The sequence below is a fragment of the Varroa jacobsoni genome, unplaced genomic scaffold (genome assembly GCF_002532875.2).
Source record: "Varroa jacobsoni isolate VJ856 unplaced genomic scaffold, vjacob_1.0 contig02683, whole genome shotgun sequence".
In the NCBI taxonomy this organism is placed as follows: Eukaryota; Metazoa; Arthropoda; class Arachnida; order Mesostigmata; family Varroidae; genus Varroa; species Varroa jacobsoni.
This window is the reverse complement of record NW_019214866.1, coordinates 31,134-47,399: the sequence shown is the minus strand read 5'-3', so window position 1 is coordinate 47,399 and position 16,266 is coordinate 31,134. Positions and strand designations below refer to the sequence as shown.

Below are 16,266 nucleotides of genomic sequence, written 5' to 3'. Positions count from 1 at the left end.
ATTATATCATTATGGGAACGAGCGTACACGAATTGAGGGTATTGATTGGTTTAATAGTCGGTCTTAATGGGAACTAACTGTATATATACAAACTGCCCATTGTATGTGTACGGTCAACCCAAATATTTTTCTTCCGCTAGGATAGCGAACAGAATTGGCCTAGTTGCCTTTGGAAGAGGGGTTCAATAAATTAAAAAAAAAATATATTTTTTTTTGATTAGATATATATATATATGTATATATATATGTATATATATCTATATATATATATATGTGTATATATATATATATATATATATACGTTTATATACGGATAACAGCAGAATATCAATAAAAGGGTATTGTTATTATTGATATCTTTTCCGTTCTTCACCCTGCACGGCAGCATAAAGCTGATGCGCTAAGGGATAAACTCGGTAGTTGAATGTCACTCTACGTAACTAAACATGAACTCCGTCGCTTGCTTGAACAAAAAGAATATTTCTATTCTAGTTCACAATATAAACTTTACTCGTAAATGATCCTTTTCGCGTTTCTTACTCATAAATTAGTCCTTGCCTTGGAGATGTTAGTATATAGTCACCGTGAGAATCGAATTGATGTCCCGCATCTAACAAATAATAATGGTAACTAAAGGTCAAAACCACAGCTTGCTATAATCATGTATGTATGTCTATTATATATATATATATATATATATATATATATATATACTCCTCAGCTGCTATTTATATCACATGGGTAGAAAGTCGAGACCCTTCCGGCCTTTTCAGCTTGTGTGCTCCTCGACCAGAACTTTATCGGACTAGTGTCCTATAGTACGGCTGGCTCATTAGACTTCGAACAACACAAATATGTCGGGAATAATTCCGACTACCGTCGGGAAAGGTGACGCATTTTTTTTACGACGATTTTCCCTAACCTCGACGTGATTGGTTGAGTGACTAGGGTAGTTGATTGTTCCGAAAATGGAGTGGTTGATCTGAAGTAGTGCAGGTCATAAGAATCACCTGTCAAAGCCATGTTTAAGGCAGAGATGGCGGTGGTAGCCAACACCGCCAAAGACTGGCCAGATGTAAGGGATCGAGGGGGGACGGGGGCAAACAGCTTTCTCCCGGACTCATCAGAGATGGACCAACGAGATTTGTTTGTCCCGTGACATTTCCTAGATTCGTAATGCTTTTGGGGATTCTGGCGCTGCCCTAGTGCACCTCACTGACGTTAAGACCGAGTCGCGAAGACGTATGTGGAGGTCCATGCGTGTGGGGTGCCAGGGGAGGCGGCAGAAAGCCCCGTTCCGATGAGGGGCATGCCGTCGATAGCGAGCTGGCTTCCCGAATCACTGATTGTTGCTGTGATATTGATCCCGGTGGGCTGACAGAACCCGCTGCAGGATAGCCGACTAAGGACAGGGGTTGAGGAGCAATAAAGCTACTGTCAGGGGACCTCCGTTCCATGGCGGCGGCCTGCTGAGCGGCCTGGGCAGCCTGCTGTTCCATCTGAATTCGGTGAAACTCATCACTGATTTCCATGTGAGTATAGTCAAGACCAGCACGTTGTAATTCAGCATCAAGCACCTGATTTGGTTGGCAGGATGTTGTCTTCCAATGCGTTCGCAAACCGGACGCACTGATATACCGCTTCTGGCATGCGTGGCAAGTATATGGGCGCTCATTCGTGTGGAGCCGCTTATGCAACTTGAGATGAACGAACTGCGTGAACTTTGCTGGACAAAGATCGCATGCGTAGGGTTTTTGTCCAGAATGGAGCCGTAAATGCGTTTTAAGATTTGAGGTCGAGCTGAAACGTTTATGACAAACACCGCATTGGTGCGGCTTCTCCCCCGTATGTACGAGATGATGTTTCTGCAGGTGAGCCAGCTGGGTAAAACTCTTGGCACACACGGAGCACGCGAAAGGTCGCTCGCCTGAATGCGTACGAAGGTGCACCTTGAGGTTGGACAGCTGGCCAAATGTTTTAAAACAAATATTACACTCGTAGTGCATTTTACCATCCTTCTTCTTCAGTGGATACGGCAAAGACCGAAACCCACGTGCGTTGCCGCCTGGAAGGCTATCCACATCGGTCGAGTCGCCTGGCGCCAGAGGAGGGGACAGTCGTGAAATGGCCGGCTTCCGATCATCGCTTTGCTGCTCAGGACTAGGACTTGCTGATGACGGACGGGGCAGAGCGGGATATCCGGAAGGTAATGAGCCCACAGGCGTCAATGGTGCCGAAGGCCCCATGGAAGAGTGGACTTCGTAAGGCGACGTATGATGCGGAGGGTAAGGTGAAGGTAGCGACGTAATAGGTCCCACCGGCGGGAAATGTGCAGGTGGGAAACTAGCAGCTCCGTATGCTCCTGCGGGACTGTACAATCCGATTGAGGGCGGCGCGACGACCGACGAAGAGGCTGAGGGTGGCTGTAGAGCTGGCGCTGTCGAGTCTGGCGAATGCATCTCACGTCGCAACGCTACGGCAGGAGACGGTGACGCATGCGGAGTAGGCGAACTTTCGTTTGAAACGATCACTCGAATCGGTTCTCGCACAGGCAGGGGGGGCGCCGGTAATGGAGATGCAGAAGGTGATGCGTTTCCCGTTGAGCTTATCTGTGAGGCTTGTTGACGAGTAGCCTTGTCTTTTTCTGCATTCATTCGTTGCAAAAGCAGGTTCTCTAAAATTCCAGGGTGCGGTTGCTGCACTGTTGAGGTTGGACTAAGAGCTGCTGCTCCCGCTGCTGACGACGGCGGAGGCGTCGCTTGTTGTGCTGCTGTGTTTTGCTGCGACTCGTACGACTGGAAGGCTGAACTACGTTGACCAAAGAAACCTCTGACGAGATGGGGAATGGCTGACGGTTGTTGTAAGTTCTCGTCACTTGCGATATCGACATCCGCCTCATGACCGAAATCGGCATGCCGCGGTGGCGAAGAGCCCACGCTACCAACAGACGCGCAGCTGGAGGTAGCCTTACTTTCGGTAGAACCACGCTCCCTCGATCGCTGCGCGCTTTGATACGCCTTGGGCATTTTGATCTTGACCTTACGAAACTCATTCCTTTCAATCGACGAATCGTCACCCTCTTTTGTGCAACTATCGTCACGAGTACACGTTTTACTTGACGTCATGGTGGTAGGGGCTGATGGTCGTTTGTTGCTAAAGTCGAGTACGTAATCGGAGCAATCGGACATAGCATCCTCGTCGGAATCGGCCGAAAGGCGCAAAGCAATACCGAGTTCTTCCGGCGTTGTGGGACAGTTCTCATCCAGAAACTCGGAATGCGACGGTGGCGAATGCCTCTCACTGCTCGAAGAAGTGCTCGTCTGGTAACCCTCATCGGAACGCGACCCGAAAGGCGTAGCCGGCATAACCTGCAGACTCATCGGACTTGCGTCAGCTGTTTGTTCAGGATCTGCCAGCTGCTCCTGCTTAATCTGCTTTGCGACAGGGGAAGGATCGGGACTCTGGATGGGATTGGGGTCATCGGGCTTCTCGGCCGAGGTCTCGTCATCTCGCTGGCTTAAACGTATCTGCTCGTCTGTAACAGAGAAAACAGTTCAGTCGTAAATATATATTATTCAGCTCTCAGTTAAATCCATTTGCTAAAATTAAGGAAATATCCAAGAAGTAATAGCAGATAAAAAATATCTACGTCTGTTGAACAAAAACCCGAACCCCAATTAAATTCCAAATTTGGATCGTACGTACACCAAACTATATTGAATGAAGCCGTAGATATTTTACAATGAAACGTATCTGTCATAGTGTTAAAAGTTCAGAATAGCTCTTAACAATGGACGACATAAGCCGCGTTGACTTCCACCGTATGCCATATGATTGCATATGCCATTTTTGCGGCGATTTTTGCAATGCATGACACTTCAAAACATTACCTCTCTAACACTAGTTTTTTTATATTATAAAAATCAACGAGTAGACATATCGACGAGAACTGACACGTAAATAACACAACCTGCTTGAATACTTACTAATTCGCTGCAGCATGAGTTCGCCTGTCTCTGGATAATTGAGCCTCTGGGCGAACTCTCGACAGTACCATACGAGCAGTTCTTGGCCAGGCATAACGGCCCGCAGCGTGTAAAAGTAAATTTTCCCGCGAAGCTGGCACGCGACCAGGTTCTGCTTGGCACTCGAGTAAGCTGGGCTCACGTAACGCATCCAGTTTGCCTTCGTGACGTCAAAACCATCTATATAATGGTAATCGCTGCAGTGGCTACCGTCCTCTGCCGAAGCGGAAGAGTAAACTCGCCAGAAATACTTGCGGTTCGCGTCCGGCGGAACGGCGTCGCGTTCATAACGCTCGCCTATTAATGGACCAAACCGGGTGCCGCGTGGAATGTAATCTGTACTCCATACGCCAAGTACCTATAGTTTCGAAACACAAGCAACAACATATCAATAATGCAATTAAGAATAGCAAGTATTGTTATAATATATTATTATAATTAGTATAACTATAGGAGAAAGACTGTTTAGCTAACCAATAATGATACTAAACTTTTTAAGATATTTGTCTCCTAAGCGTAAAGAAAATGCATGATCGTGTTTTCAAAGACTACTACGCCACTTGTGGGATCGACTTATATTATCGTTTTATCTACGACCGTGACAAGCATTCGGTGTCATCGATGCGATGACCTTGACGAAGGTTCCCTGATGGGCTGGTTCACTGACCCCAATGCCTAAAGGTACGACTCTCCAACCGCGATAAATGAGACTTTTTCCCTTTGGCTACGCACCATACTGCTGCTGGATCAACAGATTTGTTGACCCAAATCAGCAAGGATGCATATCAATCAGCTGAATGTTTCCAAGAATGGGTTTCTCCACAGAATCGAGTGGCAAGGGTCAAGGCTTGAACTACCCCGTTACATTAAGATCACTCAATGCTCCAGGAAAACGATAGTCTTTTTAATCGAAAAGCTTGTCTAATGAAGTTTAACAAGGATCAAGATGAAAACGAAAAAGTGCTGCACACTTACACCAGGAAGAGTTTGTGAGGGTTTAAGAACAAGATTGCGCGGTAAAGAGGAAACTGCACGATTTTTAGCTGTTTGCTCTCGATCCTGTCTACCCGTGCTATTGTGGTCACCGTCTTGCTCATCAACGGGCCGGTCAGGAACTAGATACACTGCCAGCTGTTCGAAGTCTTCTTCGCGAATCTTGGAAAGATCCATCGCACCACTCTCCGTTAGAGGAGCTTCCATTTTCTGTGCTTTTGCGCAAGCTGAGGTCATGTTGGATGGCTACAATCACAACGTAAATCACACCGTTAAATACTGCCAGAACAGTACGTCAGCGAACGTATTCGGTCAAATAGGAACATCTAAACAAAAGAAGAGAACCATCCACAAGTGATAAACAAACGCACTTTGGTATCCGATAAGCTATCTGATCCATTGAGGACAATGTTGCTGATGATATCTTCGGAGCTGAGCATACACATGTTGAGTTGTATGTAGTGACTAGCGAACTAAACTAGAAATAAATAAATCTAAAACTTATTGAACTCTTTGAGAGTTAAGGGATGTAATTCGGGAACCATGACAAACTGCTCCATTAACTTGTGTCTTCTTCTGCCGTCTTTGTTTTTCTTTGGTACAAGCTTTTTTTTTGTTTACATATTTTGCCTCGCAGCCACCTTCGAAGTGAGGGGCTTGCTCGGTGAACTGTGTCCCTTCACGTTTGGAAGGGACGCAGCATGTACCCGCGTCTAGCCAGACTCCCTCTCAAGCGCAGCGAGAACAGTTACTCTGTCTGTCCTCCAATAGAAGGTGATGCCGCTCAAGCCAGTTTCGTTGCGGTCGTACCACCATCGGGTTGAATTGAGAAGCTGTGTATAGGTTGTTTGCGGTGGTGGGAGAGTATTCCTATGTGAGGGTGTGTATGTGTGTGTCTGCGTGCGCGCGTTTTACTCAATATGTGCGTGAGCCTTACTATGTATGAGTGTCTGTTGTAGACCCTGCGGTGCCGTGCGGAGCGCAACAGGAACATAAGGGAGACGTAGTCTGTACTATGGCACCAAACAAGCGTCGTCCTGATACAAAAAAACTAACACTAGCACAACGATTTTGGACATTAACACTGACACTACACAGACGCAGCCGCGGCTGCGTCTCTTCAGCATCACTGGCTCTCTGTTTGGCGCTTGTTGGCTTTCTATGTAACACTAGAGTAGCAAATCAGCAAGGAAAGATGCTCAGGTTGCCATCCTCTCCATCCAGGAGGCAGTGGCACCTACGCCAATAGGCTCGTCCTGGACGGACCCCAGGGAAAACGACACCGAGAAACACCAATATATATGTACGCATATTTATATGCATGCGATTATAGATCAAGCAAAGACCTTGCCATCAATTGCTAACGTCAGCAGGATACAAGCCAATTCGACGCCGGTGAGCCAGGATAGGGTTCACTGGTAAGAAGCAAACTCTCGAGCGAAGGGCAGGTTTACTGTTCCAACAGACGTATACGCGCGCAGTAAGCGAGCGACTCGGGGCCAAGAAACTTTCACGGCCAACGGCAATGGGCAAGAAGTGTAACCAGTTGCGCGGAATGACCTTGACACCTGCTACGATGGATGGCTCGATAGAGATTGTGTTACTGTTTAGGAACATTTACGGTAAACCAGTATCATCGGATAGAGTATCAACTGGCATTTGGGTACATTATTTGTATCGCCCGAACGTAACGCGATTCTTTTGGGGGTTTGATAATCGCTATTGCACGGATTGAGGATGGATTGATTGTCTACTTAGATAGATACATCATATATAACTTATTGCCAGTTAGTGCTACATAAAACTCTTAAGCGCGTATTTTTTTGTTTGTCCCTTATTTTTAGTTAGTTGGTTTTTCGTATATTGTTTCATTGGTTTTCACCTACCTTGATGAACGTCTTCAATGAAACGATCGATCTCAGAGGCTTTATTTAGTTCATTGAGATGCTGTGCTATTTTCCAGGCTCTGTTACAAGTTTTTCAATTTCTATATCTGCTTCTGATGTTGTATATATATGTATGTGTATATATATACATATATGTATGTATATATTTTGCGAATAGCCGTCGTTACAGATGGTGATGAAGGCGCTTACGACGCTTCAGTTTCCGTGACCTTGTTGTACTTTTCCTGCAAGATGAAACAAATGCCAAACCGAACGAACCAGAACTTAGCGAATTAACTTAGAGTGACATCGCCACAAGCCGTTGCCATGTCATACTAGGCAGCGAAGTCTTGAAGTCGATAACCATGGCAGCTGTTATATCAGAAGTCATAACTGTGCCGGGGTAGCGAGTACCATAACATACCTGCTGTGTACACGAGCATTAACAACAGAAGGCCCCTTCCGCCTTGACAAGGTCAGCCAGCCAACAAATACATCAAAGTAACAACAGCGGCAACAGCAGTACGCCGACGTAACTGCTCTAAACGAACCATATTCGCCTGCTACGCGAATGGAAGCTGCTACCGCTACTCCTGTGATGAGCTTTGGCAGTTCTACTGCTGCGGCTACTCGTGAACCGGACGATGAGAAAATATTAGACGACACTTCAATGTCGCGGTCGCGGTCGCTGTCTAACTAACAGCGTAACCGTCGTTACACACTGGACAGAGCAATTAACCAGCCAAGCAATCGACGGAATAGATAAATAGATACAAAGTAACATCTTCGCGCTATTGCAAGCCCACGTCGATATTGACTTTGTAGTCATCGTAGTAGTGGCTACTCCTTTGAATGACATGCCTAGCTCCTGGTGCTTCTGTGTCTGCACTTACAGTTACTCCGTTGAATATACAGATAGTCAAAAGGTGGCTGGAAAGAAGCTATCTAAGGAACGGACAGGGAAAGCTGTTGCTTTTGCTGCTACCGCCCAGTAAGCAATGATGAGTTATTATGTAACTCCTTCCCAAAGCATGCAATTTACTTTAGGATATACCATTATGATATATATATATAGTGCTATGTAAACATATATACGAGGGGAATATGATAGATTTACTAAAAACTATGGACCATAGTTAACAAGCTTTGATAATAATAAAAATGAACTAAGTTGGCTATAGTTATGCAATATTTTACGAACTCTGGAAAATAATGTTCCATTATACATATCAACGGAAACAATCAGGCAATCCATTATGGGCTCCACATCTCGTTTCCCGAAAAGGAAACGGGATGTGGGCTCTTTTAATATCTACTATGGATTCAAACACCTGGATTTGAGGAACAGTCGTTTTAAATTTATTTTTCTGTAGACCTGTCTTTGATTTACTTTCGGTTTACAGTATGTGCAGCTCCAATACTCCGAAGTAATAGCGAGGTCGAAGGATGTACATTGATCTCACCACAGCAATAAGGAAGCAAGCTGGTTAACCTGGGCTAGTGCTTGACGTATGTACCAGTAACACAAAACGCCGTGCCGGCATAGTGCGACGCGCTCGACCTCTTTCAGTCATCAGTGAGATTACGTTCAGTCACTCATAACTCCCTATTAGGGCCACATTTATCGACAGTGTTTCGAAGATGCGCACTCAACATGTTGTATTCTCTCTCAACTACGGCAAAACTTTTACTCTCACTGTTCACCCATTCGTGGGTTGGTTGACTGCTGCGGGGTAGTCGCTGTCGCTTTAACGGCCCCCGTGTTTGCCTGTTAAGCTCGAGAAATCGGTGGTGGTATGGTTTCGAATCCGGACGTAGACCCATTGCGTTCTGTGCTGGAAAGCAAACTTCGTATAGAATCGAATAGACCACCAGCGGTACCGGTGAGAAAGCTCGAATCAGTTCGGCTGGCGAATAGCCAACATACCACATTAGCTGAAATGGAGGAGGTAAACAAAAGCACCGTTCCGCTGTTCTGTTCAGTAGTGTTTCGCCAGCTAAGAGTACCCCGTTTGCCTGTGCGCCTGGCAGCGCGACCAGAACGTCCATCGGGACACCCTATGTGGAGTTGATTATTGCTTGTCGGGACAACAGGTGTCAGTCAGGACACTTACAGAACACTTGGTTCAGGCTGCGCAGAACTCACTGGCACAATGGTCCTACGGGGGCCATTGGAAAAAATGACAACAGCTGTTTTATTTTCCATTCACTCCACGCGGGCCATCTACCATCAACGGGTCCTGATACTGTATCGAAGATATTTGCAGAAAGAGAAAGTAAAAACGAATGTTCAAGGACAACGAAAATAACGAGTGCTCTCGTAATTAATACTCAGTAGGAAAAGTTTATAGGGAACTTACTGGGTTGAAATGATGGCGACCTGCTTCTGAGCTCGTGAATTGTTATTCTGTTGGGAATTCTGTTATTCTGTGTTGTTACACTCATTCTGTGTAGATGTTTTTTAGTTGGTCACTGGACCATTGCATTGCTCCCTTCAGTGTACCTATGTATATGTTGTTAGGTTAGAATATGTAACTGCGGACGATTGCGGAACACGGCGCGATCCTGGTAAAATATAACTGTTATGGCGTGGTTTAATTTGTCGAACCGCAGCCTTTATCGCTATGTGGCGGGGAACATTTCAACGCTGCTAGTGAAAGCGGCCTGTAACAAAAAGGATGATGCCTAAGAGAGCGTTGCTCGTGAGAGCGACTTTATCGCATTGCCTCTGGAAAACGACAGCTCGTTCCAGACGAAAGCATATTCAACTGGCATAATCTACGTGTGTGAGTTTAGCCTTAGATTAGTTAAATTAAAGTAACTGAGCAATGTATTATCGAAGAACCGTAGAGCGATAACGTTAACTAACGATGGCCCGAACGAACTCCAAGCCCGCAAACTAATTATGAGAATATTAACCGTAAGCTTTTTCGGTGAAGTATTTCATTTGAATATACCATGGCATGGTAGCATAAGGGTATTCAAGTAAGCAGAAAGCAAATACATAATAACATCAAATGACGTTAAACATTAAGGTATTCTTTCATATAAAATGTTCGCAAACTACCGTCGGGTACTACCCTCGGTTAGTAACGATAATTCAGCTATCATTATCGGTTGGTCAATTTCATTAGAGTCGTAATAAGCGAGATTCTAGCGAGGCCCTCAGATTTGCTAAAGTCGAGAAAAGTCTTCAGTTCTTCTGGAGGGGTCACTGGCCCCGCCAGCTGACACTGCAACAAACATCGACGATCAACAACAACATCGAATCGGTGGCAACCAGCAGCGTCAGCATAAGCGAAACATTGGTAAACGAAGTGCGATAACACCAGCGAAGAAAGTGAGCTGAGCTGGACTGTCTTTCTGTTTATTGCTTTCGGACCTTCCTGTGCCGCTGATGGCCGATTTCGACTAGCAGAGAGATTCCGTAATTGGATTCTAGACGTCCATGACGGTTCTTGTGCATATGGCAACCCTTGCAAAAACGTTGCTGGCTGTCCCGTGTACGACAACGCCAATGACAAATGTACACACAGTGGCAACAAGAGTTAGTGTCTCGTGCTTTTTCTGCTCTTCGTTCCCCCATTCTTTCTCTTTGTGATTATTTGGTCGATGCATCTGGTCTTCCTTCAACACCGCGATTACGGACGCTAGTCAGACCGCAAATTGTGGACTCCAAGTATCAGGGACCTTCTGTCCCAAAATTCTCGACTTCTCCTAGCGGTCTTGAAAGTGCTGGGATTGGGACGGGCGGTCAGTCCGAGCAAGTCAGCAGATATCTGTGCGTGCATGCGTATGCAAGTGCCTCTGCGCGATGCAGCTTCGGTTCTCGCTCTGTCATCCTCTTGCTGACGGCATACCACCGAAGCTAGCTTCCGCAGCAGCTTACTGTTCGTGCCGGCGTACAGTCGGTCAGTCTGCTTGTGTGCGTACGTACGTGCTCCATGTTCTGTATGTCGCTCAAGCCCTGAGCTTCTGTCACTTGGACCCTCTGTCTGCATGCTATGCGCAGAATTGTCCGCGCAGGAAAAGGGCACTGGCTGTCGCTGCTATTGCCGAGGTCATCGCCCTGGTGCAGGATGGTAATGGCGGTGGCGACTCTCTACGATGCACCCGACGATGCGACCGGCTGGTGGTTAGAGCGGGCCACGTTGTCGTTTGCTTCACTTACGTTTACTGCTGCTGTAGCCGCCGCTCCACAGCAGAAGCAAGGCAACGAACCAGTACTACTCGAGCGCCGCTTGATTCGGCCGGCTCTTCTATTACGTCGTAGCATTACCGTATTATAAAAACGACCAGCACGGCGGCAACTGCAAAAGTCGCGCCAGCAGCAGCAGCAGCAGCAACAACAACTGTACCGCATTCAACTACCAGCTACACTAGCATTACATTGTGGATCGCTGGTTCCGACAACTTAGTCAGTTAGTGAGTGCGTTCAGGTGCTCGGTCGCTTGCTCGCGACGGCACCAGCCTGGCCATTAGGGATGCTGCCGCCGCCGTCAAGATCAACGAAGACCACGAGTACGGCGTCGGTGTACCAGAACAGGCCACTGGCCCCCGAGAAATTGGAGGAAGGAGCCGGAGCTAGGAGGAAAAACAAGGAGTCGCCGACAACCGACGATGCCAACATTAGCACGACAACGACAACGGCGAGAAAGACAAGCAAAGAAGAAAGCGATCAGTAGTAGCACTTGGAGGAAGAACGCAGAAAGTTGATGCAACTTGACGAGAACAATAGACGGCTGGTCGGAATGGCAAATACCCGGCGTTCGTTTAAAGAAATCTGGAGAAGTCGTTATGTTTAAGACGAGGGACAAAACACAGCCGCGTATCATCCAAGTGAGAGTCATACCAGACAAAATTGAAGCGAAGCGCACAGAAGGAGGCAGCTGATCATTCGGTTATGTCCCCCTGGATAAATGACTGAATGTATCTAGCAAACGACAGCTACAGTTTTCCGGCGTGTCTCAGTTGCCTACGGTAAACATTTTGTTCTAAATTAGACTTTAGTTACGCAACAACCAAATACCTGACAAGAGTAAAAGTAAATGAATAATTGTTATGCAACCCTTGAGGGTTACTAAAAGACTTACCTTAGACCCGCCAGAAAATATCTCAGTCATAACGAAGAATATTTTCTTCGTTATGATTGAGATATTTTCTGTCAAAATATTTCAGGGGCTTTCAAGGATAAATTTTACCTGGGCATAAACACTGATACTCTTAACCTTTCAAAGCGCACATTTCCGCAAGCCAATATTTATGTATATATAAACAGCATGAACACCGCTCTTTGCCAAAGCTAAATTTAACTACAAACATAGACCAACACGGAATGGACCATGATAAAATAAGTTCGGTAAATTTTAAAAATAATTAATATTGTAAAAGTTGACTAGCATGCATACGCAATACCTTCATATGTATATAAGTTAGCTCGGTTATGTATATAAGAAAGCTCATCTTTAGGAGCTTTCGTCCACGTTTTGCGTAGGAGTACACGTTTTGATTTAATTCATTAAGCACATATATAAGCTGAACGTAACATTTTAGAGAGATCATGCTGCTTACAATTAACATGTAGAAGAACGACTTAAATTACACCCCATGATAAGACGTGTGCATCTAAGTGCTTTTCATTTTTATCTTGCAGTTTGCTACCTTCAGTACCTATAATTGCGTCTTCACGATTACCACTATGAGTCATTGTAACCCCTCAGCTGTATACTACAAGCTCAACAAGACAATATGAGGAATATAAACGTCCCTACTCTTATTAAGCTGCATTATAAAAGATCGTGATCTAAATACATTTCAATACGCTTATGGACAGTAGTCGCAGGGACAGACACAAGGGTCAATAGCTGCGAACTGTTGTTTTTTTTGTGTAACTAATTTTGTAATTTTTTTAGTACTATGAATATGTGAAACAAAAGCCGATTTAACTGGTTCAGCCTCATGCTGAAACTGAAACGCACGCCAAGGAAGATAAATCGCTTGCACATTCTTGGCATGTAAAATACCAACACCTGTTTGCACAAATAGGCAAAGTGAACGAGAAAATCCCATCAAATCACATTATCACTTTACCTCTGCTGTGCTACCCGTGTCGATTCCTCTATCACGGACGAAGACAAACGATCACGCTCAGATCGGTTTGAGTTTCGTCGTTTCGACGTCTCCATCTTGTCGTTAAGTCCTTACTGAATAACACTCGTATCACATAACGATCTTCAGTGTTTTTGCTTCCACTTAAAGAAGTCACTAATATCGCTCAATGTGCTACTTGACATACTACTAACTAGCCTACAAATAAAAATCTCGTAAGTGCATTTTCACCACAAAATGGAAGCGTAATAACAGTTACGTCATTATTAGACTATCTGGAGTACTGCATCACGGTTTCTAACTCTGTAACCTTATTTCTAGTTCAAAGCAATTACTCAAGAACTATTTGAGCTGACTATTCTTTCTGTTCGGTGTGTTCTGACTGACCATGCCCAATGCGCCGCGCAGTGGGCGCGCTCGCCGCTTTCGCGACTGAGCGGTCTCTGAGTCTGTGTCTCTCAGAGTCTGGGCTAGCTCAGTCAGGACCTCTACCAACGAGGGACGTCCTCGACAACGACTCTCCTCGATTTTCCACTCTCCTGTCCTGTCGCTCTCGAGCCGTGGTTGGCGGGGCGCTCATGAGGCGCCTCGCTGCTGCTGCGGCTCAAGCGGCTCACTTTTGGGCTCCACGGCGGACTCCGACGTCCCTGCTCTCTTTCGCCTATGCCCGTTGTCAGATAATTTTCGTCAGACGTCCCTCATTCTTACTTCGGTCGGCCCTCCCCGTTGACATTAACGGGATCACTTGCACCCATAATCCGCACCCACGCCTCTACACCGACGTGCACCGATCAACCACTCTTCTCCCCTTCCATCTCGTCGTAGTCTCAACACCACTTCGAACAAAATCGAGGCTGCGATCCGATCAGTGCGCTAGATTCAAAGAGAGAGACTTCACAGTCATAAGCCCTACTGCCCCAGAATCGACTCTATCAGCTCATTCGTTCATACTTCGACTACCTCCAATTTTGTCGTTCCCTCTCTCTCCAGCTGTGCTCTGTTTCGCGCAGGGTTCGATGAATCAAATTCGGGAGGGAAACTAATGCTGACTCTCGACCAGGATCGATGAGAACAAGGGAGTGCACACACAGGATTGTGGAGAAGTTTTGCATTAACGCCGCAGCCGCCGGCGATCCCGCCGTTTGCAGCGCCACGGCTTGACGGAATGTTGTTGTCAAGGGAACGGCAGCGCATTTGATAGGGCGAATCGGTGGGGCGGTCCGCGAGTGAAGAGGCGGACCCTTCGAGAGAGACGTCGTTTAAGCACGCTTCCCCGATCAACAAACCAACGTACTCGAAACGACCCGGGCAGTCTGATAGAACACATTCCTTTCGTGTAAATATTGCCGTCACTCTCAAGAGAGAAAGGGAACGATATCACTTTAACGAGATACAACCATCCGCTAACCGTAGCTTGTGGAAAGGACAAACGGAGAAAATGCACGTCGTGCACTTCGTGGAATCCTGAAGGGAGAATGCGTGTGTGAGTTCAAGTGCCGTTTGCGCACGCAAACAGTCAGCGAGTGAACCGAGCTAGCAGGTTTTAAAAGTACGTAGGTTGGGCAGCCTGCAGGTTTCTACTATCTCGTCCGTCTGACGATACAGTCATCCAGTGAAGGTACCGCCCCAGTGAAGGCGGGACATACCGCTTCTGGTGCACCGATCGAGTGGGTGGGAAGGATCTTGTCCTCGTGTACGTACAATTGATACTATATTGATACAAACTTACCTGGACAAGCTTTGCTTTTCTTTTTCTACAGTTCTTAAAATGCCTGTACGAAGTGATGAATCCAGTTTTTCGTTAATTAGTAGCTGTCGTGCACTGTTTTGGTTACCAACAGCCTCACAACACCTTATAAATAGACAGTTCCTTCACTCAAATCTAGTTTGTTTTTGATTCAAATTTGTTCCAATTTTGTGCTCTCCCTCTTAATGATGTATAATGAATATTTCTTAACCGAACGCATGTAATGCACTGAATGAAAACTCTGCTCTGTCTTGTTATGTGCATATCTACAAGGTTACCTCTTACCTCGTTGTTTCACAAAGACTGCTTTATACCAGTATGAGGAAGTTATCCTAAAACTTTTGCCACTGGTGTGCCTTGGTCAGACACGGCAATGTATCATCACCTCAAAGCCATTATCACTTGAACGATTTGTGTTATCCGATATTGCACCACTATGCAAGTATACTGTGATCTCGTTCGGTGTTTTTTTATCTTTTTTTTTTCTTCTATTAATATTCAGTGAAGGGAAGCGGCCCACAACTCTCACATTACACATAGACACAGACACATGAACAATATCCAAACGTCGCACTTGAAAAGAGTTTAGTCACTTCAGTTTAGTCTACGGCTCCCTCCCCGTGAAGCAACAGCAATGTCATGTCTCCAGCTCGAACTTTACTTCATCATACTGGTAGAGCCACCGGCGGTAGTAAAGTAATAGCTACCCGTTTCACGTTGCCCAGCCGCGCGTCACTAACGTCGGAGCAGCATCAGGGTTCAACGGACTGGGCCAGAGGCTCTTGACTCCTCACAGACTTCGCTTCACTGACTTCGGTTCACTTGACTCTCTGTGACTGCTGACTATACCTGTTTCTGCCTTCGGCTGATTCTGTCGTCGGTCGGTGCTTGCTTCTGCACCACTTTATTCTGTTGGCGCTCCTCTGTTTCGTTACAGAGTCGGAGCCACTACAGCAATATAGTAGTACTAATATTACTGATACTACGGTCACTGTGTTATGTATTAGTGGCCCGCGCGGGTAGAACGACGTGTACTCCCGTCGGCTCTCGGCGATCGAATAAACTTCTGTTTCGGCTCTGTCGTTCTTCTGGTGCACCGCCATCACCAGCGGCACCGCTATCGCGTCAGGCACCGCTTTGACGCCCGGACTTCACCAGATACCGCCAGGTGGCGCCAACATGCCACAATGTTGCCGTAGTCAATAGTGACGACGGCAGCAGCGGCGATGACGTTCATCCATTGCACTTCAATGGAGGGCGGCGGACTTTATTTTCTAGTTGTTTCAACACGACAGACGTTACCAGTTCTGTTCTGGTCCAAGACAGCTTCAACAAACGGGTACCACTAGCGGTCGCCGCCTTCGGCACCGCCAGCAAAATCGCCAGTTCGCGCGCACTCACCCACTCACCGCATGACGCTGGCGAGAGACAGGTACAGTACACTGATACAACATATTACTATGCATAAGACACACACGGAAGGGAGAGTGGCAGTTTGTATATATGT

General features: G+C 46.3%; 1 protein-coding gene across 3 annotated transcripts; it reads right to left on the bottom strand.

The window, feature by feature from the left end:
• Positions 1-327: 327 nt before the first annotated feature.
• On the bottom strand, positions 328-16,002 carry Blimp-1 (PR domain zinc finger protein 1). 3 transcript variants are annotated; one of them, XM_022854155.2, is made up of 5 exons: positions 14,742-16,002; positions 6,905-7,149; positions 5,001-5,264; positions 3,987-4,383; positions 328-3,535 (listed from the first exon to the last, which is right to left on the bottom strand). In XM_022854155.2, exons 3-5 carry the CDS (start codon positions 5,253-5,255, stop codon positions 1,203-1,205), a joined length of 2,985 nt encoding a protein of 994 aa, XP_022709890.1. In that variant the 5' UTR covers positions 5,256-5,264; positions 6,905-7,149; positions 14,742-16,002; the 3' UTR covers positions 328-1,202. The 3 variants fall into 3 exon arrangements, with proteins under 3 accessions (XP_022709890.1, XP_022709891.1, XP_022709889.1); XM_022854156.2 differs by having other exon boundaries at positions 15,045-16,002; XM_022854154.2 differs by lacking the exons at positions 6,905-7,149; positions 14,742-16,002 and adding an exon at positions 5,390-6,894.
• Between the last annotated feature and the right edge of the window lie 264 nt (positions 16,003-16,266).

Excerpts from the sequence above, each read along its gene's own strand:
- Blimp-1 (XM_022854154.2), bottom strand. The coding sequence starts at position 5,464 with ATGTGTATGCTCAGCTCCGAAGATATCATCAGCAACATTGTCCTCAAT. Across the intron at positions 4,384-5,000 it reads CCTCACAAACTCTTCCTGGT|GTACTTGGCGTATGGAGTAC; the intron begins GTAAGTGTGCAG and ends TCGAAACTATAG. Across the intron at positions 3,536-3,986 it reads ACTCATGCTGCAGCGAATTA|ACGAGCAGATACGTTTAAGC; the intron begins GTAAGTATTCAA and ends TCTCTGTTACAG.